Consider the following 20,782-nt stretch of genomic DNA (forward strand, 5'->3'; position numbering starts at 1 on the left):
CGCCACTACAGAATTTTATTGCAGAATTTCAAAAATCTGGCAAAAGCTAAGGAGCCAGGTGACCGGCTGGGTTTCACCTGCATCAGGACGGAGCTTCCAGGGGTTGTCTTGGGTATTCAGTTCTACATGGGAACGCTAGTCTCCAGGACATTCCATGTAAGAGAAAACCCACCGGAGACAAAACTCATTTACTTATAAAGGAGAATGTCCTACACCCCGATGCTGTTTGCATGCACGCCTGCTACGGAGCCGACGTTGTGCTGTGTGATTCAAGAGACTGGCTGACAAGAGCCACCGCAGCCCTCAGGGAGGCTCAGCCACTCCCCGGGCTCAGCACAGGAGCCCAGTCTGTGGCCCATGTGCCTTCTGATTCCAACCTACAGAGGAGACACCACAGCTGCTGCACGTTAGCGTCCCCTGCCCCACGTCTCGCTCTCTCTACTCCAAATGGCCTAGATGCACAAGCTGGCCGCACTTACACTGTGCCTTACACCAGGCCAGTAGGACTCAGGCCTGGGTTCAGACGGGAGGACTCTTGTCAGGAGGACAGGGCAGTGGAACTGCTGGGAGGATTGACGTCACACTCCCAGCACCAACACGGGCTGCATTAACACGAGCTGACCACTCCCCTGGGTTGTGTTCACAACTGGCTGCGGCCGTGTGCTCACAGCTGGACTGTGGATCTATCTCAGGTGTGTAGGGCAACCCCTGAAGAGAAGCCCAGTCCTGCTGTCCACACGCCATTGCTCTGAAGAGCCCGGGGAGGCTCCCAGCTGGTTCCACACCTGGCTGTTCTGGTCTCGGGGTAGGCAGAGGCTGCCCAGCCCCTGACAAAGTGGCAATCACGACTTCCGTGAGCTGTGCAGAGATTCCTGGCTCAGGACCACCTGTCCACACGGTGACCGCCCTGAATTCTGCAGCCTGGCCCCTGTGTGCTGGCTGACTGGGATCTGGAAATGGCTGGAGGGCAGAAGCCTGCACTTCTGTTTGATGGCCAGGGATGGAGAAGAGAGCCCTGCTCCCCTAAACCTCTCTACTCGCTCCTTACACCCAAACCCGAGCTCTAAACCAGAAATCAGGAGAAACCGAGCACCACCAGCTTCACACTCCTTGGAAGGAAGGGCGGGTGGTGTATTCCTAAGTGCCAGACAATCACGCAAGGCCTCTCGGGGAGCCCCACAGACGATGCGGAGAGTAACTGACACACTAACTTGGCTCAGAGTGAAGGAGCTTGTCTTCCTCCCAGAGCATCCACGTGGAGACGGTGGGAAGAGTGCGCAGAGAGTCTCCGACGACGTGAGCCTGGCTCATTTATGTGGGCTGTGCTGTTTACATTGGAAAACAAACAAACAATCAGAAAGCAGGAGGGCAGAACAAATTGACAAACTGCACCAAAGTAACCATTCCAAAATTACATGAATCACGGCCTGTTTTGGAATAACTGCTTACTTAAAAGCAGATGTTGTTTAAGAAGGATGAAGGGAGTGTGCTCTGTGTTGGGAGGAATTTCTGAAAAGGCAGCTGCCTTCCAGTACCAGAAAAGATGGCTGCCTCTGGCTGGCTCTGTTGGCCAAAAACCCCGTCCCCCTTGAGACCCGCTGACCTGACTTGGCAGGCGGAATGAGCATGAGGAGGGTCCAGAGCAGACAGAGGGGCAAGTTCATCACCTGGACAGCCTCAGGGTCTGGCCCTGCCTGTTTCCCCTGGAGGACGGCCTGGCTGCCTGGCTGAAAGCAGCGAGGGTCTCGGTGCCAAGCCAGGCAGAGCCGTGGTGATGACGGACGTCCTACCCTCGGGGTGCACTGCATTCTTAGCCAAGAGGTAAGAATGGGCTCTCTTCTTGCCCCTCCAACCCCACACTGTCCTTCAGGGAGCTAGTGACGATTCCCCGGGGGAAGGGTGGCAGGAGGACGCACAGACACCCGCTCCCCTCCGGCTGCTCTGCTGTCCCTCGGCCTCTTTTCTCGCTCTCGAAACTGTTTTGGGTGCTTCTTTGCTAAGTATCTGCTCCTCCCATGGTAGAATGCACCTCCAAGGGCAGGACTTTGCTCCTCTTGCTCCCAGCCATATGGCCACCATGGCGAACAAGGAGTTCTTGTGAATAAGCGGATGGACGCACAATGGGCCAATTATGGTGAGTCTGGAAGAGCCGCCTCCCTTCCATCTGCCTGTGTGAGCAGCGTCTTGTTAAAGAACTCACCAACTAAGCAAGAATGGCTCCAGGAGTCAGGAGTCTGGGCGCCTTTTCCATCATGACTGGAGGGATGTGTTTGCAGAAAACGGGAGGAGAATAACCCAGTGGAGCACCAGGCTCCATGATGCTGAGACCTCCCTGGTGAAACAGGGGGATGATGGCGACTGAGGGAGAAGGGAAGGGTAGGTCCTGGCGCCATTTTGAAATGAACCCCTGGGAAGATGCCGCCTGACTGATGCTACTGGGATCCCAGACCCAGGGCTGTTTCCCTACTTTGTCTTCCAAGACACTGGAGTCAGCTCAGCTTTTTCAGCTTTGGAAGATTCCGGACCATCTGGAAGAAGCTGAAAGGATGGAATCTCTCTCCATGGGCAAGAGAGTCAAAGCAGAGACAGTCCACAGTGATGTGCTCATCTTATGACCCTGCCGACAGACTGGACATCTGCGCACAAAATGCCTGGATATCCAAACCCGTAAGGAAGGTTCTGCCTGATGTCAGAACATGGCTGTGAGGAGAGAAGGAAGATGAACGCAAGATGGCGAAAGCGCAGTGGTGATGGCTGATTTCCTGACGGTGCGATTCAGAGCTGGAGAGGTTCTGGTGAGTCTCAGTTTGAGTGTGAAATGCTTCAGGAAGGACAAAGATGCCTGGGCACTGAAGGCCGCAGGAGGAATCGGCTCAACCCAAGCCTGGGGAGGGCCAGAGCAGGAATCCAAGGGTGAGTCCTTTCTGTGCAAGGCCCACCCTGAGCGGGAACCCCTACAGCCCCTACCCCGGTCTCCACAAGTCCACACAGAGCCCCAGAGGGCTGAGACGGAAGGGTGGGGGCAGGCACAGGCTTGGCCTTATCTTGGACTTGGCTGGAGCCAGGCCCAGTGAGGAAGGCTGAGGATGCTTCCCTTTCACACTCCAAGCTCAGAAACAAAAGCGATTACGCTCGTACTCCAGCCAGATAAAAGTGACATCAGGCATGTAAAGTGACCGAGCCTTCAGGAAAGAGCAGGTATCTCTCAAGAGCTAAACCGACTGTTTCAAAAACTTAAAGGGTCAACAGGTGGCCAATGGATAGTGACCAGCATGCTGCTTTGGGGACTTGTGACAGGGAAGCCAAAGGTACACAGGGGAATAGACAAAAATCTGGGGACCTCACCAAACCATGTCACCCTCTCTTGGATACTTCTCATGAGGAAAAAAGCCACAGAAAAGGCAAGGCCTGGGGCTTGGGGTGTCCACTGGTGGACGAGTGCTGAGCCTGCACGCGGCCTGACGCAGCGCACCCTGAGCGGCAGCTGGGCATCCCTCACTGCGGTGGGCTGAGCCCTTTCCTGTGCCATCCCCAAGGCCACAGATGTTCCCGGGGTCAGAGGGTGTGGCAAGCACCTAACAGTGGACATCTCTGCCTTCCCTCCCTCCTGTACCGGGACAGTGGCCAGGGAGTGTTGCTGGAGCAGCGTGGACTCTCTAGACTGGTGTGCACTGGGCCACCTTTGCTTCTCTGGGCTCATCCCTGGGGGGAACTCGCAGCCCTGCCCTGAGCCCACGCCCAGAGGCTGCTGCAGGGTGTGCGGAGGGTCAGCCTCCTGACTGGGCTCCCTGGCACTCAGAACACCCAAGTCCAGCTGGGCCGCCTCTGGCCAGCCGCCAGCCCTTGTGGTGTGCTCACACAGAGCTGTGCTCGCCTAGAGCAAGGGAGGCCCGGCACCCACCTACAGGGAGAGAGGGGCTCGAGGGTACAGGTGACACTGCACAGATGCCATACAGGCGAGTCTCAGGAACCCAGGACAGCCAAGGGCCAGGGGCAGATGCTGGCCATGTCTTGGCAAGTGCCAAATCTTCAGGGAAAAGGACAAAACAAAGACCAAAAACCAAAAGAACCACTTCCCTAGTTCTGAGCCGTGCGTGGATGCGGCCTGCGGGAGGACGTGGTGCGGGAGCCCTTTCCCTCCAGGGACAGCTTCCGTATCCACATGCTTCAGGGTGTCTCAGGGGGAGACTGAGTCCCCTACTAGCTGGGGACGGGGTGGGGCACAAGCACTGCTATCTCTCTGGCCTTTAACCTCAGTTAAAGGTCCCTCAGACTGGTCACACGGTCCCTCAGTCTGGTCACACATTCTACTAGTGAGATGGAGGTCACGCTGGCCACACAGGAAACTCATCCTTTGGAGAATGACCCTCAATCTGATCTGGGCTCCTGCCTTTAAGGCAGGACGTGGGGCCAGGAGATGGATCCCCAGGTCCCTCACCAAGTGCCGACCAACAGCACGTGGGGCCCAGGGAGCCGTATTTCTAGGTGGGGGGCATTCTCTGTCACCAGGCCCCAGCCTGGCCCCGGGTCCCTGGGAAGGTGCCTGCCGGGGTTCTACACCAGGAAACGCAACACTGGCTGCGGCGACTTGCTCTGGTTCCCACTGACCTTCACAGCCACCCTGGGCCCAAGTAAAAGTGGCAGCGCCTGCCCACCAAGGCGTGGGGGGACACTCAGAACGTGCTGGGCACCGTCTCTCCACGCTGCTTTTCATCCCCAGACTGGGGCCCAAGCACTTGCGTGTGGCCCCCAACGTGCGCGCGCACACCTGGAAGGATGTATGCTTCTGCTGTTTGGAACTGGAAAATTTCTTTAATTCAGTCTATGCTGTATAACACAGATGTCCAGGAACCCACCGCCCACCCAGCCTGGGGCCAGGCCCCTCCTCGGCAGCCAGCCACGCAAATGTGCGCGCAGCCGTTAGATCGCATCTTCCAACAACTGAATGCAGAGGGGAACATGGGTGCACAGGTGTGTACATATGTATAGAAAACCGTGGTGTTCTTAATTCTGGCCCAGGATGACAAATCACACGTTGGTGGCACTCAGCAAGTATCTATGTCACTAAGGGCCTCGTTGCCTGGGCCGAGGCTGCCCCCCAGGATGCATGAAATATCAGGTCACCAGGAAGAATGAAGACTATGCTCACCTGTGGAACTGTATTTCCAATATAGGCGTATATATGCGTGTGTGAGTGTGTGTGTGCAGGGGTGTGTGTGTGTGTACGCGCTAGGCGTGTGAGGTTGCCAGAGTAGAAAATACCAGTTTATTCTGTTTGTACTAAGCATGTTAAATAAATTGGATTTTGTAACCTATAACACAAATTTTTTTAAAAAGGAACATTGAAGGTCTTCAAAAATTGCTACAGTACAAAAAAAGTGCGTGTGTGTGTGTGTTTGTGTGCGTGTGTGTGTGTGTGTCTGTTGGTATTTATATATTTATATATGTATATTAACCAGAAATAGTGACTCTATCGGAAGAGAACCCCACCCCTGTTTTCTGTAAGATTTCGACGCGTGATCTGCTCGGCTCCGGCTCTGGGCCGAGGCTCTCGGTCAGTACATGGCACATAATGGTATTATTGGCACAGGTTCAGAATCGTGGTACAAATCCCAGGCTTTGGTGGCCTCCTGTCCTTTCCTCTTGGCCTCCCTCTGTCTCCGGTCCCCCTTCTTGCATTTCTTCTTTCTGTTCTCCAAAGAAAACTCTGGAAGAAGGCAGTCACCCATAGGCGTGAGCAATTTTTACAAAAATAGATTTGGCCTAGAGCGTCCTGCTGTGGCTTTTCCCACCGGCAAACAGAAGTGGGAGGTGCGGGACCTCCCCCTCGGAGAGTTTAGTTTTAGATTTTGTGTTTTTGTTTGTTTTGTTTTTACAGGTTCACCAACGGAATCCTGGGTGGGAAGAACACAGAGAGGTTAAATGGCAGCAGGCCCAGGCACAGGAGGCCCAGGGGACCCCGCCACACACCCAGCCCAGGGGCTCTGGTCCGTCCACAGATGACCGGTGGCCACAGAACACCAAAGGTTCTCTTGAAGTCAGCCACCAGGAATGGGAGCAAATGCTGGGAGCCCCGGGGCCGTGACACGTGCCCAATGCTTGTGTTAGCTGCTGCTGTCCACGCAGGCCTGCTTCCTAAGAGGGGCTGGGCCCACCTCCTCCACTGACCCCCGGGCACTGCACCCAGGCGTGCCATTAGTGGGCCTGAGTGCACCACCCCGCGGCCACTCCCCGCCCAGCTCTGACCAGGGAGCCGAGGCCTGGCACGGTGGGCACTTCCAGTTCAAGCTGCATCTAGCTCTTGGGTTGGGTGGGTCCCCACCTGCACCTCACACCTCCAGGCGACTGGGACCCTCAGATAGACGGGGGCTGGCGTCTTCTCAGCGCTGCCCCCAGCAAGTGGCCAGACAAGCCCCATCCAGCATCTGAGGAGCTTTTCAGAAACACAGACTCCTGGGCCACCTCTGGAGACCCCAAGCAGACTCCCAGGTACGTCCAGTGATGTCCCCCGTCATCCTCAGGGGACACGTGTGTGGCTTTCTGCTTCCCTCCCCAGTGACTGGTGAACCTGAGGTGTAAGGGCGCCAGTGTCCTGCCCCTGTAGGATGCAGGACACAGCTGGCAGTGTCCGGTGAGGATGGGAGGTCTCAGATATGGCTCCTGCTCAGCGCTGGCTCCCCGCTGGCCGTGGCCTCAGCACCCCCAGCCATCCAGTTCAGGGGAGCTGCTGGCCCCCTCCCCACACCCCACCTGGATAATGGCAGTCCCCACCCAGCCTGCTACCTCCCAGCCACACATGGGCAGCTCCATGCGGCCTACAGTGCAGAGGCCACACAGCCCTGTGGACTGTCCCCCTGCCATGGTCTGATGTCCCCTTCAGTCCAGCACTGGAGCCCTCTTGGAGGCTTGCTCTGCTTAGGTCCCCTACCCTCTCCTTCATATTTCCAAGATTTGGGAGAGGGAGGGGTTTCAAAAAAATGAAGTGATTTAACACAGAAAGATCTTCCTCTGGCAGGCCTACCTTCATCTGAATTTTTTTGAAAGTTAAAAAAATATATATTGCATGATTCCAACTCATGTGAGGGACCTGGAATCGTCATATTCATAGAAGGTCAGCAGACCGGGTACCCAGGGCTGGGGAGGAGCCCGGGGAGACGGACATTGGTGATAGCCGCTCGACAGCATCTCTCTCTACCCCAGTGTCTCCAGGTAAATTTAGAGAGAAGAGAGAGGTGGCTTCAACCCTGCATCTATAATGGCCATTTGAAGACCAGTGTTGGCTCCTTACAGATGTGGGGGGTCCCCTGCAAGCGGGGGCAGGTACTAGCATCAGGCCAAGGAAGGGGGAGCCCAGGCTGCCAGGGCACCTGCAGGCACGCCCTCAGTTCCCGACCGATCCTGCTGCTTCAGCTCTGGCCCAGGGGGAGTGCTTTGATTTTTCTGTTCCAAAGTCTCAGTACAAAAGCCTCAGGGGCACTCAGCCTGGAGAAGGAGGCGGAGCCCAGGTTGGTGGAAAAGATGCAGGAGGTGGCCCTGACCCCCAGCCTGGAAAAAGTTAGGCGAAGGCAGAGAAGCTGGTGCGTCACCATCCCCGGGAGCAAGATGTGGGATGCATTCTGCCCTCTGCTGCCTGGAAGGAGACTTGGGCTGTGAATGTCCCCGGGGGCTCCCGGGTTTGATGCTTAGCACCTGCTTTTGTAAAACAAAGAGAACAAGCTGTCTGCAGCCAGGTCCCCTCTGGGCCCAGCAGCCACTAGTCGGTTTCTCCACAACCCCACAGGGTGTTCTTGGTGCTGGATTTCAGAGAGCACAGTGTCCGGAAGGCCCCGGCTGTTGCTTTAAAAGAAAGTGTTGCTTGGGATTACAAAAGCTAGATATTCTATCAATGCATTTTTTAAAAATAAAAAAAAAATAATAATGTGGGAAGGCTCAGGTACATTTCTTACTTTTTTATTTGCAACGCCTTCAATGTGTTTTTGAAAATAATAAAACAGTGATTTATTTCTCACTTGCTCTGGATTCAAGAGCCCTTATGGCTTTTGAGGCTCCATTTAAGATGAAGTGGCTTTGGCAAATGGGAAGAGATGGAGGAACTCTAATGAGGTGTTGTCAAGTTTACCTGGTCTATGAAAAATGGCAGGATAGAGCCCATAGGCCAGTGACAGGTGTGGGTCTAAGGTCCCTTCCGTGGAACAAGGAAGGCCAGGCACAGTCCTCTATGTCCAGAACTTTCTGCCCCACCGCAGAAGAGGTATGAGGCAAGAATCATCTGGAGCCATATTTCATGTCAGTGGGGGAGGTCCTGAAACAGCTCCTAGGGCAGAGTGGGGAAGCAGGTGCCCAGGGGCCTGTCTGGGGCACCCCATCTCATGCCCTCTGTGCCAAGAGAGCTCACCAGTGCTGTTGGTGGTGCTGGGAGGGGACAGCCAGGTTGGGGAGACAGCTGATCCCTGTGGAGGGGTTTCTAGAATAGAGGAGTAGGTACAAGTCCACTCCATCCCCTCAATTTTGTGTTTTTGTAAAAGTGGTGTGCTGTGGCTTCTTGCTCCTGGACACAGGAAGTGCCCCAGGTCAGGCCTCTGGATGCTCAGGAGCTGGCCTCCGCCTGCAGAACTGGGCCTATGGAGCCCCAGTCCCTGATTTAGCCAGCTGGGGCTGGCTGGGGGAGCAGGCACAGAGGCCCTGCCAGTGGGAGGGCTTGGTCATCCTGCAGGGGGCTTGGGAAGCAGGGCCTTTGGATGGGTGGGCAGGGTGCAGCCCTGGAACAGGCAGCTAGGGGTGATCCTGTCCCTCCACTGACAACCTGACCAACCCTGGCCAAGGCACTTAACCTCCCTCTGCCTCCGTTTCCCTCCTTGAGAGTGGGACTGCTGGGAGGAGCGAGGGAGTCCTTGGGCCCAGTAGTGGGCTGCCATCGGATCACACGGATTAGGGAACCTCCCCCTGAGGAGGCCACCTGGAGCAGAGGTGTGTGGCCTGCAGTCTGAGGGCCACGGCTCCTGGGAGAGGGGAGCAGAGAGAGGCCTGCGACATGCATGCCCAGCATGTCCATCAAAGCCACCTTCAAGCTGCGAGGGACACTGGTGCCCACCTGGCCCTGGCACCTGCTGGTACCTCACCAGGGTGCCGGGGCCTCCACTGCCAATGAGCAGTGCCCTGTTGCTAGCTTGATGGGGTCACCAAAGGTGGCCGACTGCAGCCCCAACAAGGGGAGGCACGTTGAGCAGACAAAGGCCCACACTTCAGAGGACGCGCATACCCGCGCTGCTGCCTGATCTGGGGCTGGGCGGCCGCCCGCCCTGTGCAGGAGGCTGTTTCAGTCTGATCTGATTACCCTGCTGGCCTGTGGGCAGAGCAGTCTGGCTTCAGGACAGGGAGTGAGGGCTGGAGATTTGATTTGGGCTTCATTAGCACTGGGATTAGGAACCCACCACTTCATTCCTGCTCTGCCTGCAGCCCGCCCCTCGGCCCCAGCCAAGTGCTGAGAGCCGAAGCCCGTGGGGCTGGGGGCTCTTGGCCTCACTCTGGCCACTGCCTTTCCCACTGGCTGTCTCATGGGAAAGGTGAGGGACAAGCACAGAGATTGCTGTCAAATGTGGGGCAGCGGCTCCTGGGAACAGGCTCCTCCTCTTGGAAGGCACTGAGGCCTGGTCTGGAGGAGCGTGTGCAGAGGGCGGGTGAGGGTCCCCAGCAGGCCTGGCATCGCAGAGAACACAGTAGAACAAAGCAAACCCCCTGGCTGGGTGCACGCCTGTGGCCTGTGCATGTGGACACTCTCTCCCGGGCAGCCCCACGCTCAGAGATCCAGACAGAAGAAAGCAATTTAACGTCAGCATCCACGTTAATATCGCTGAAAGCCAACGAAATGTCCCTACCCAGCAGAGCGTGGAAGACTCATCCTGGTTTGGTGCTAGTCCCTGGCTTCAAATTAGTAGATGCCTCAACTCTTCACTTTCTTTCTTTATCATGCTCTTTCTTATCTCTGATTTTCATATTTCAAAATTGTATTTTAATTCCGCCTCCCGCCCTCTCCCAGGTGAAGTCGTGTGCCGGGGGTGCCATGCCTGCCCACGCAGCGGTGGCCCTGGTCTCTTCCTGTGGGGGAAACCGAGAACTGGCAGAGCTGGTTTCCCTGCCACACAGGCCTGCTTGGGTGGCCCTCTTAGGACGGCTGGAGAGACACAAGCCACCTTGCTCCTGGGGACCCAGAACCTACCTAACACAGCACTTAGAGACCACCCTGTGGACTGCGTCCAGGGAGCCTGGCAGCAGGTGGGTTGGCATTCATGGGAAAGCCACTCCTGGGAAAAGGACCCCCAATTACCCCAAAGTACGGACAGGGAGAGGGCGGGGACAGGGAGAGGGCGGGGACAGGGAGAGGGCGGGGACAGGGAGAGGGCGGGGACAGGGAGAGGTAGGGGTAAGGGGAGGACACTCCCAGAGCAAGAGAGGAACAAACCTGAAGCAGACAGGTGGCATCCGCCCTGCCCCCAGGAGGTAAAGAGCCTTCCGCCAGTCAGCAGGAGATCTCAAACCATTTCTCAGACACAAAGGCCACAGGGATGAGATGCCGGTCAGCAGAGGAGGGCCTGTGGAGAGCAGAGGGGGCTGTGAAGTCCTTTACAGGACTCTGGGTCCCCAGGAGGGTCCTGAGAACCATGTGTAAGGGACGCCCCGACTCGGGGCAGGGAGAGTTCTACACCCGCCCACACTTCCTTCTGGCCTGGGGGGGCTGCAGCACACAGGCCCAGGTGCGCCGACGCTGGTGTGGGGTGGAAGGCTGGCGCCCCACTCGCAGGCTCTCCCCAGATTTCAGTTTTGGAATTGCCAGGGTGAGCCTAGAGCTCAGGCCTGTGTCTCTGAGGCAGGGATTTGATGTGCCTCACTGACCTGGATGGGGCTTGTGAAGTGGCTCCTTATTGCATCACCTTGGAGCCCAGGCCACTGTGTCCCAAGGCCAGTGACATCCAGCAGAGAGCACCTTGGGCCAAAGACCAGAACCCATTCCGGCTGTGCCTCTACGCAGGGCGTGAGTGTGCTGCTGTGCTGACCCCACCCTTGGACTCAAGCGTGCAGGGGAACAGCACGAAAAACAAGCCCCTGCCCAAAGCCCCCTCCCCAGAGGCCGGAGCATGGGTGCTGGGCCAGGACTCAGCTAAGCCAGTGCTTGCGCTTTCAGTGGGTCGGCCTGAAAACCCCTCTGCTGGTTCTTTGTGAACACAGCCCCTGGAAGGCCAGGGTGTCCCCAGCGAACTCCCCCGATGTCCACGGGTGAGAGCAAGGTGGTTCAGAGCGGCGGCTCTGGTCCTCTGTGCAGGGCTGCCCTCCCCTGGGTGGAAGGAGGGAGCCTCAGGAGAGTCTACCCGGGCGCCTCGAAGCTGCTTCAGTAAGTCCCCACTGCAGCATCGGGAGCCCACAGAACCGCGGACACTAGAAATGGCCACAGAACTGCGGACACCAGAGGTGGCCCTGGCAGCCCTTGATTGCCCAGGCCCTGCCTCCCTGCCCCCAAGCAAATCAGAGACAGGGCAGGTGGCCTCTCCACCTGTCCCCAAGGCCACCCCAGGTGAGGCGGAGTGCTGGGGTGGGTCCTGGCTGCCCTCCCTGTGGGGAGGGGACCTTCAGGGCAGCTGGAGCCTGCTCCCTTCTCCCTGAGGTCTGTAAGCTGTTGGGTACTTTTTAAATTTACAAAATGATGCATGAGGGCTGTTCACTTTAAAAAAATAGCTTATTGATATTTTAATTTAATTCTGGACAAACCTTGAGAAGCTGACTCAGGGTTTCTCCAGCACCCCAGGGGTGGCCGGGAGGGTGTCTTCTCTGAGGGATTGCACGGGAATGATAAAAAGAGCATTTAATAAGCCGCGTCTGGACTCTGATTGGCATCCGGTCTTTCTGCCCCGCGTGCTGCTGCCGCCGATGCTTACCGCAGGGTCGCGGAGACCCTGGCTCTGGGCGGGGCCAAGTCTAACGTGTTCATCCTCGGGAGGGACAGCTGCGTGGCTGGCTTTGAACCCGGGGGTTACGGGCACTGCCTACCCCACGTAGCAGAGAACGCAGGGGAGCCCGCGGCTCCTTTCCCTGCCCACACCTGGGGATTCCCGCCACGCTGCTGTTCCCAGGAGGAGGCAACGTGCCCATGGGTACCTACCACCTTCCTCTTGTTTGGCCAAAGTGGCTGTCTGCGTTGCTGGCCCCTCAGTGGTCTGTAGGGCCACCTGACCTGTCCAGGGGCTGCGGCGGGGCCACAGCCAGCGCCAGGGTCTGACCCAGGAGCAGCGCGGGGGACCTGCCCACACTGAGCTTACCGGTTCCCATTGAACGTGGACTTGTACTCCCCCGAGGGGTGCAGCGTCTCGTCGGTGTAGACGGGCACGGACGCCCTGACACACTCGTGGGAGCACTGCAGCGTCTCGTTGTAGGCCGTGAAGATGTCCATGCTGCTGGGCACCCGGGCCGCGGTGAAGTCCGTCAGGTTCTGGCAGCTCTCCTCCTGCTGGTTGGTCTTTCGCTGGTGGCTGTTCCTCCGGGTGTTCCCGCTTTGGGCGCAGCTAGGAGAGAGAGGGCTCGGGGTGGGGGGCAGGCAGGGCCCGACCCGCCGCTCGCCCGCTGCAGGGTGGAAGCGTCCCTCAGGCACGAGGCAGACGCCATTTAATATTAGATGGTAATTCCCAGCCTCTTCAGAAAGATCAACCACAATCAAGCAATCAGCGCTTTCTTAAAAATATAAAATTTGAATTTTAAATACGGCCATTAGCTCCGGGAGCGCTGTCGGCTGAGAGGGGGGGCTGCAGGCCTTGCTCCGCTGAAGGATGCCGACGGACCATGGAGCTGACCCCGGGTCCCGCAGGCACCTCTCAGCATGCAAACTGGTGGTGCTCGCTGCCGGGGGGGCCAGATGGCGGGGGACCCCTGGGGTCCAGTCGGGGATGGGCCCTGTGACAGTCTCCAGGGAGAGTTGATAAGGAGGGGTTCCTCGTCCTCAGCCCAACCAATTCACAAGCCAGAGAGGAGCCTGGTGCGTCCTTCGTCCCTGACAGGGTCTGCAGGGCTCTGCGGCTTGTCGTCCTCGGCCTCATCCCTCTACCTGGACCTCAGGGGCTTACAGAGGCCCCTGAGGGTGACCAGGGCACTCCTGCCCTCGTTCATGGAGACAGGCACTGAGCAGGCACTCGGTGGCCTCCTGGGTGCCCCTTTAAGGACAAGTTTGCGAGGAGGCTGAGTGGGTGGCTGGGGGACCTTCCTGTAGCTTGGGGAGCCAAGGACACCCCCTGTGGGGTCCGTCTCCCTTTGTCCCCCTTTTATTCTCAGAGCCCGGATGAAGCGAGGGGCCGCGCTGGGGGGGAACCCTGTCTTCTGGAAGTCCCACTCACTCCCCGGCTCTGCCTCCTGCAGTGGCCTCCCCACCCCAAAGGAGAAGGTGAGCACAAGGCCGAGGCCACAGAGGAGGCCCCTGGTCATGGCCCCGCGCCCCCTCGAGGTTTTCCCAGGACTCTGGCGTCTTCCTGCAGACCAGGTGTCTAAGAACCGAGAGGACGGCTGGGCCACCTGCCACAGAGAGGGGGCCATGCCCTGTCCCCTCTGAGGGCATGATGCCCTTCCCAAGAGGGCCCGAGGGGTTTGTCCTGCTAGACGTCCATCTGATGCAGGGGTTTTAACCCCGGCCTGGGCCAGCCCTGCCTGAGACGCTCCACTGCTTCTGGACCACCTGTGCTGTCCTCGTCTCCTGCCCCGAGGACAGGTGGGGCCCCTGTGCTGGCTGCAGGAGGCGGCAGCCTGGAGGCCCGGCATCTGGGAGGGGCTCCTGGTTGTGTCAGACCCCACCAGTAGGTGCCTGGTCTCCTGCTCCAGGCCTCCCTGTCTGTTTCACATCACGGCTGCAGGCTGGCGGACCTGGGCCCAGCTGCTCCGCGGGGGACCTGAAGCGCTAGTGCTGGCTGGAGGCACCGTGCCTGCAGGTGGCTGCGGGCGGCAGGGTCACCCAGCAGCTCCCTGGGTGGCTCAGGAGTGTGTCAGGTGTGCGAACCCAGTAAGGCCGGCCTCAAAGTAGGCAACTTTCCAGGAGGGACAGGTGAAGGCAGGCTGCCTGTGGCAAAGCGTGACCTGCTTCAGAAATAGTGGCCACGAGAGGGCAGGGGAGGGGCTGGGCAAGGCTGGCCAGCCACTGGCCACCCAGACCGTGAGCAGGTGGGGTGGTCCCTGCCTTTCCAGGGAAGGGCCTGGGGGGTGATGAAGTAGGGATTGTGCTGGGGGCACCCAAAGGTGCACAGGGATCCAGGGGCAGAGCTGGGGCGGGGGCAAAGGCGTCCTGGGAAGCTGCAAAGGACGCCACAGCAAGTCCACGTCATGGAGCAGACTCAGCCTAGCCGGCGGCCAAGGGGCCCAGGCCAGGCTGCGTGGACCGTCCTGCCCCAAACGGGAAAACGACACAGAGGCTGCACCTCCAAGCCGGAGTCGACAGGTCAGCGCCTCGCTGTGCACACCTCCCTGGGGACCCCGCAGCCCCCCATTTCCAGGCCTTACCAATTTTTTAAGACAAGAGTTGTGATGAGGGCAGCGATGACCATGATGAGGGAGACGGTGATGGTGATGATCTGATGCACAGCCAAACCTGGAGGAGGAGACAGCGTCAGGGCCGCGCCGGGGCTCCCGCCCAGCTGCTCCCGCCTGGGTCAGGAAGGGACGCTCTTGGCCTGGGCTCGCAGGCCCTGAGCCAGGACTGGCCCCAGGTGGCTGTGTCCTTGGCCTGCTGCTGTTACTGGCTTCAGGTGGGCCCCGAGGAGACCTTCCCAGAGGACCTCCTGTCCCCCCTTGCACCTGAGTTCTGCTCCTGAATTCTGCACCCATGAGCATGGTGGGGGGTGAGGACAGGTTTGGTCTAACCCGGAAAAGGCCAGGGTGGCCCAGGACCTGAACACAGATGGTCTGCCCTCCCTGCCTGTCCCTCTCTCTGGTGGAGGAAGGAAGGCGGGTGGGCAGTGGGCTCAGCAGAACAGACGAACAGGCTGCTTCAACAGCAGGACAGCCAGAGCCTGGCCAGGAGCTGTCTACTGACCATGCAGGCAGATGCCTGAAGACAGGGCCTCCCTCTCCCTCCTCCCAGTGCCCCATCCACAGGAGCAAGGGGCAAGGGAGAGGGGCAGGCTGGCAGCAGCTCCTGCCTCTGGCCCCCACCCCAGGCCCATCCTTCCTAACCACATCTGTCATAGCCTTCCTGGGACATGGGCACTAGGATCATTCCTGTCTGAGTGCTGGGCCAGGGCCATCTGAAGATCCACTGCCCTGGCTCTGTCCTTCTGCTGTCGGCTAGACCTACATCTGGGGAGCTGGAGGACAAAGGCCTGCCCACCTGCCCCACTGATCTGACCCATTCTCAAACTTGTGGGTGCCCACCCTGCCTCCAGGGGGCACCCCATCTTAACACCCACTCTGCAGAGAGCTGCCTGTCACACCTCAACAAGCAGGTGGGCGCAGGCTGAGCGCACATGCGCACATGTGCGTGTTCCTGTGGGGCAGATTGCAGAGTGTCGAGATCTCTCTGGTGGCCTCCCAGAGAGCCTCACAAACAGATGTTACCTCTCTGCCGAGAATGATCTCGTGGGGGAAATTGTTAATAAATAATTAAAAGTTGGCACAACCGGAAAACGAGCTCTGTCTCCCCCCTCCCCACTCTGTGGGGGCCACTGCCGTTTGTCAGGAGGGATTCCCATTCCCAGCCCACGGGATAAGCACCACCAGGGAACGGGCAGCTGACACTGGAGTGTCATGGCGCAGTTCATTCGTCTGCCACGCACCCGCTCACCATCTGTTTGCTGTGCACCTGCTGTGTGTCACACAGTGCCAGTGGTGACCCTCTCAGCCATGATGCCCACTCCTAGGGAACAGCTGCTTGGGCACTTCTTGAAGTTGCAGGATTCTCTGCTAGTTCTGACCCACAGCCTTCTGTACACCTGTGCCCAATCTGTGGCACCTGCCGTGACCCTCCAGGTGAGTGAGTTTCCCTCCCTCCAGGGCTGCCAGGTCAGTGTGCCAGCGGGGCTGAAAGCTCAGGTACACCGCAGGCACCACGCTCAACCGCACCCAGGTGAGTGCTCCCCCACCGGGTGCCCTGAGACCCGACAAAGACCTGTGGGCAGAGGAAGTGTTGAAAGGACGCAGTTTAAGGGACAAGCATGGAGGGTGTTGCCTGCTCAGTGTCCACCTACCCTCCGTCCACACCCTCCCTCAGCCTCGTCAGGACACAGCCGTGCTGCCAGCAAGAGGACGAGCCTTTCCTGTGTCTGTGCTTCCTAGGATGAGGAGTAGGCTGACGTGTTGAAAGGGAAGGTGGGGATGGCAACTGAGGTGGGGCGGTGACAGTGTGGATTATGGTGATGGTAGGATGACGGTGATGATGCTGACAGCAATGGTGGTGGTGATGGTGATGATGATGTGATGGTGATGATAATGAGGATGGTATGATGATGATGGTGATGGTGGTGGTGATGATAATGAGGATGGTATGATGATGATGGTGGTGCTGATGATGGTGATGGGGGTGGTGATGGTGGTGATGATAGTGATGATGATGGTGATAATGGTGATGGTGGTGATGATGGTGGTGGTGATGGTGGTGATGATGGTGGTAATGGTGATGGTGGTGATGATGATGGTGGCAATGATGGTGGTGATGATGGTGGTGATGATGGTGGTGGTGATGGTGGTAATGGTGATGGTGGTGATGATGATGGTGGCAATGATGGTGGTGATGATGGTGGTGATGATGGTGGTGGTGATGGTGGTGATGATGATGGTGGCAATGATGGTGGTGATGATGGTGGTGGTGATGGTGGTAATGGTTATGGTGGTGATGATGATGGTAGTGATGATGGTGGTGATGATGGTGGTAATGGTGATGGTGGTGATGATGGTGATGATGATGGTGGTGATGATAGTGATGATGATGGTGGTAGTGATGGTGGTGATGGTGATGATGATGGTTGTGATGGTGACGGTGATGGTGGTGATGGTGATGATGGTGGTGGTGATGGTGGTGATCATGATGGTGGTGATGATGGTGATGATGATGGTGGTGACGGTGGTGGTGGTAGTGGTGATGACAGCAATGGTGATATTGTTTGTGATGATGATGATGATGATAGCGATGATGATGGTGGTGGTGGTGGTGATGAAGGTGATGTGAGAAGAAAGATGGTGATTTCACTAACATCATCATCATTCCTGTCCCCATCACCATCCCTATCATCTTTATCATCAGTGTCATCCTGTCATCACCATCATCAACATTATCATCGTCACCGTCATCGTGATGGTGATGGTAGTGATGACGATGGTGGTGATGAGGAAGGCAAAGGTACTGATGGTCACAGACATGCTCAATGAGCTGTAGCAACAGTCGAGTGTGTTCTTATCCCATTTGTTCCTGGCACGAGTCACAAAGGTAGACAGGGTCATCACCACTACGGAAGGGAAAGCCATCTGGGAAGCTGGTGCGACTTCCTCCCGTTCCATGGGATCTGCTGCTTCAAAGCCGCACTGAGAGCAGAGGTGTCCCACCACCTTGACTCCCTTGCAGTTAGCCCAAGGGTCTGCTCAGCCTGGTGGGCTCCCTCCTCTTGTCTCCACGTAGAGGCCGCTCCTCTCCCTTTCCGGAGCTTCTACCTCGCGGAGGCAAATGCTTAGCCCCACCCCCTCCTGCGAGGGAGGCCCCTTGAGGAGTGCTTTCTCAGGCCCGTGCTCGGGGTCTCTCAGCCGTTTTGTGTCAATTCCCACAACAAGAACTTGGTCTTTCTTGGTCTAGAGCTGCCACCACGCTCTCGGCCAACACTGAACACGTTCAGAGCACAGAGTGAAGAGGGCAGGGTGAGCCGCAGGGAGCTGCAGGACGGACGGACGGAGAGGCCAGCCCTCCAGAGGCACAGAGCGTCCCCTGGGAGAATGGCGTGCGTCACACGTTCCCTAACCTCTGCAGGGCCACAGAGGGCACCTCGGTGTCTTGACCGCTGATTGCCAAGGGAGCTCTTGGTTGGGTGGAGTCCCCGTGGGGCTGGAATGCTCTGGAATTCTCAGAAAGGCAGGGGGACCCTCAGTGTTCAACTCCCTGCCGTCTCCTGGGGTGAGCTGGGAAGGCATGGATTTTCCTCTTCTGAGGAATCAAAGACACCGAGAGCAGGGAGGGGAGCAGCTCTGACCACTCGGAACAGAAGCCCAGCTCTTTGCCTGAGGCCCTTGTGCACCTTGGGGCCCCTTATAAAGGACCAAATCTTCCTGACTTTTATACCTGCTCCCTTCCTTGGGCACGCACAGTACCTAGCATGGGATCTCGCAGCGGCCGCTGAATGTCATATTATTACACTTACAACTGAGAAGTCCAAAAAGAACCAGGGGAACAGGAGCAAAGACGATGACGGTATTTCCAACGTCGGCTTGTTCTGGGGGCCTTTCCCCCGCCTTCCACGTGAATTCTCCCTCTTGGACCTTCCCAAATTAAAATTTAGAGGAAGCAGTGTGTGGTTAATGGCCGGAGGAGAGGGTCTGGACGACTAACGTGATGATGAACGGCTCTGCTTCTTGAGTGGATGCTTCTCCGCGCTGAGCTCCACGCAGTGGTGCCCCGAGCCCCGCCTCCCCCTGTGCTGTTTGTACCCGTCTGACTAACCAGGAGCCGAGCCTGGAGAGGGAAGGGCCCTTTCTCCTGGTCACCTGGCAGACCCAGGATGAGGGCAGTTGCCTGCTCTGGAGTCACTGAGAAAATCAAATAGCTAAACCCCAGCCCAGCACATCGGCAGCCAACTTTTGTCTGTAATTGGTATAGATAAAGGCTTTCCCACTCCTATGTACTTTGCTTGCAAAAAATCCAGCTTTGTGTTTCTAAGTCTCACGCCTGGGCTTTGACGGGCTCCACACCACAACTATGAGAAGAACCTACAGACCCTACCTATGGTCAGGGAGGGGAGAGAAAGACTGGGTTTTTTTGGAAACATGATCCTAATAATATTGGCAGGAAGCAGTTTGGAATATGGAAAACCCGAAAGGATTCATCATCCCTTTCTCAATTTGGAATGCTGGTTGCTAGTCAGAGAACTGAGCATGGTGAGAGAAGTTGTTTATTGTCTAAATCATCTGTCCAATCATTTGGTCCTCTCTAAATGCCAGGAGCCACTTCCTAATTGGTGTTGAGTCCCTTACTTCTTCACGTGGATCCCAGACAACTTTGTCATAAAGGACAGGACAGTAAGTATTTCAGACTTTATAGGAAATATGGTCTCTGTGTTAGTCAGCTTGGCAGTACTACAACCAAATACCCGAAGCAGCTAACTATAGAAAGAGAAAAGGGTTTTTTTAGCTCACAGTTTGGGTTGTTCTTGGTTTGGATCTTTGAAAGAGTTTGAAAGTTTAGTTGAAGCACCGCTGGGATTCAAATCCCCGATCTCCTGTTCTAGACCTTCTAAGGAAGGTGTCATCCGTTGGTTTAGATCTTAGGGTCTCCCAAAGCCTCATGTTGAGAAGGCTTGGTGCCCGGTTGTTGGTATATGGGAGCTGGAGGAACCTTCAGAGGTGGAGACCCAGTGGAAGGAGATTAGTGGGCTGGGGTGTGCCCTTGAAGGAGCGGTGGGGACCTCCGCTCACACTCTCTGTGCCTCTAGCTGCCACGAGGGGAGGAGGTGGCTCTGCCCACGCCCCTCACGTGACCTTGTGCCTCACCACCTTCCCACAGCGAGGGGGACAGGCAGCCGGGACGGAAACCTCCAAGACGGTGGCCAAAGTAAGGCTTCCCTCCTGTCACACGCCGGGTTCATCTCAGGCCCTTCCACAGAGGCAGAGAGCTGACCAGCCCAGAGGTCCCAGGTCATGGCCCCCACCCGAGCTCAGATCTGGGAGCTGTGTGACATGGCAGATGGTGACGGGAGGTGCACACACGTGCTAGCAGATGACTTTGGGAGCCAGGGCAGAGAGGTTAGGGCCCCACGGGCCCCAAGTCCCCAGTGAACGCAGGACCTCCCATGGCCCACCTCCTAGAGGTTCATGCCACCACCCTGGGGGGACCTCCCTGGGAGGACCTCCAATCCCACGAGTCATACACACCATGCCCAGCCCAGCAGGCTGTCACAGCTACTCAGCTGCTGTCCTGGTGCCAAAGCAGGCCACCGACAACATGTCAGCCAATGGGTGTGGCTGTGTCCAGTAAAACTGTGTGAACAAGAACAGACCCCAGCCACGTCAGCCCACGGACCCCAGTGTCAGACCCCGTTCAGACGAATAGCCCAAGTGGCCTTGCTTATAAATCAAATAGAACTACAAATCTGCTTTGCATGATCAATTAACACTGAGACTCAAATTGCTGTCTTTTGGTTTGAAAGATTAGCACCTTCCTGGTCATTTCCACCCGGCCACTGTCTGCTGGGATTTCCACTGGCCGCTGTCAAGACGATTGCAAAGACAGCCTTTAACTTAGGGCCAGCCCACAGCGTGGGGCAGTGGCGGCCTCTCCCCGCTGGGCTGGACCTTGTGAAGCAGCCTGAGAGCAGACGGCTTCGCTTGACAGCCCCCGGCAGAACTCAGACAGACAGGATTCTTGATTTTGGGCAACTCAGGGAGAAAGTGGCCAATCTGATCCCTTCACTGACCCTCAGAAATATTACAGCCACACCTCCCCCTCAATGTTTTCCATTTGCATTAAAAAGAACTGCCTCTTGGAAAGGTGTTCCGCTCGAACCCTTTCCCGGGAGAGGACCCCAACCCACTGACCCTCCACAGGACTTTCCCGGCTCTGCACGTGCGC

The 20,782-nt window shown here is 57.3% G+C and overlaps 1 protein-coding gene across 1 annotated transcript in view; it reads right to left on the reverse strand.

Annotated features, from left to right (window-relative positions):
* Nucleotides 1-5,413: 5,413 nt before the first annotated feature.
* Ajap1 (adherens junctions associated protein 1) overlaps nt 5,414-20,782 on the reverse strand; it is a 68,181-nt gene continuing 52,812 nt past the window's right edge. The window contains exons 5-8 of the mRNA XM_077110094.1: nt 14,524-14,611; nt 12,309-12,551; nt 10,460-10,589; nt 5,414-5,894 (exon numbers count right to left, since the gene is read on the reverse strand). Coding sequence (XP_076966209.1) covers nt 10,517-10,589; nt 12,309-12,551; nt 14,524-14,611 — 404 coding nt within the window. The 3' untranslated portion in view covers nt 5,414-5,894; nt 10,460-10,516. The remainder of the gene's footprint in view (nt 5,895-10,459; nt 10,590-12,308; nt 12,552-14,523; nt 14,612-20,782) is intronic.

The sequence above is a fragment of the Callospermophilus lateralis genome, chromosome 7 (assembly GCF_048772815.1).
Source record: "Callospermophilus lateralis isolate mCalLat2 chromosome 7, mCalLat2.hap1, whole genome shotgun sequence".
Taxonomy (NCBI): domain Eukaryota; kingdom Metazoa; phylum Chordata; class Mammalia; order Rodentia; family Sciuridae; genus Callospermophilus; species Callospermophilus lateralis.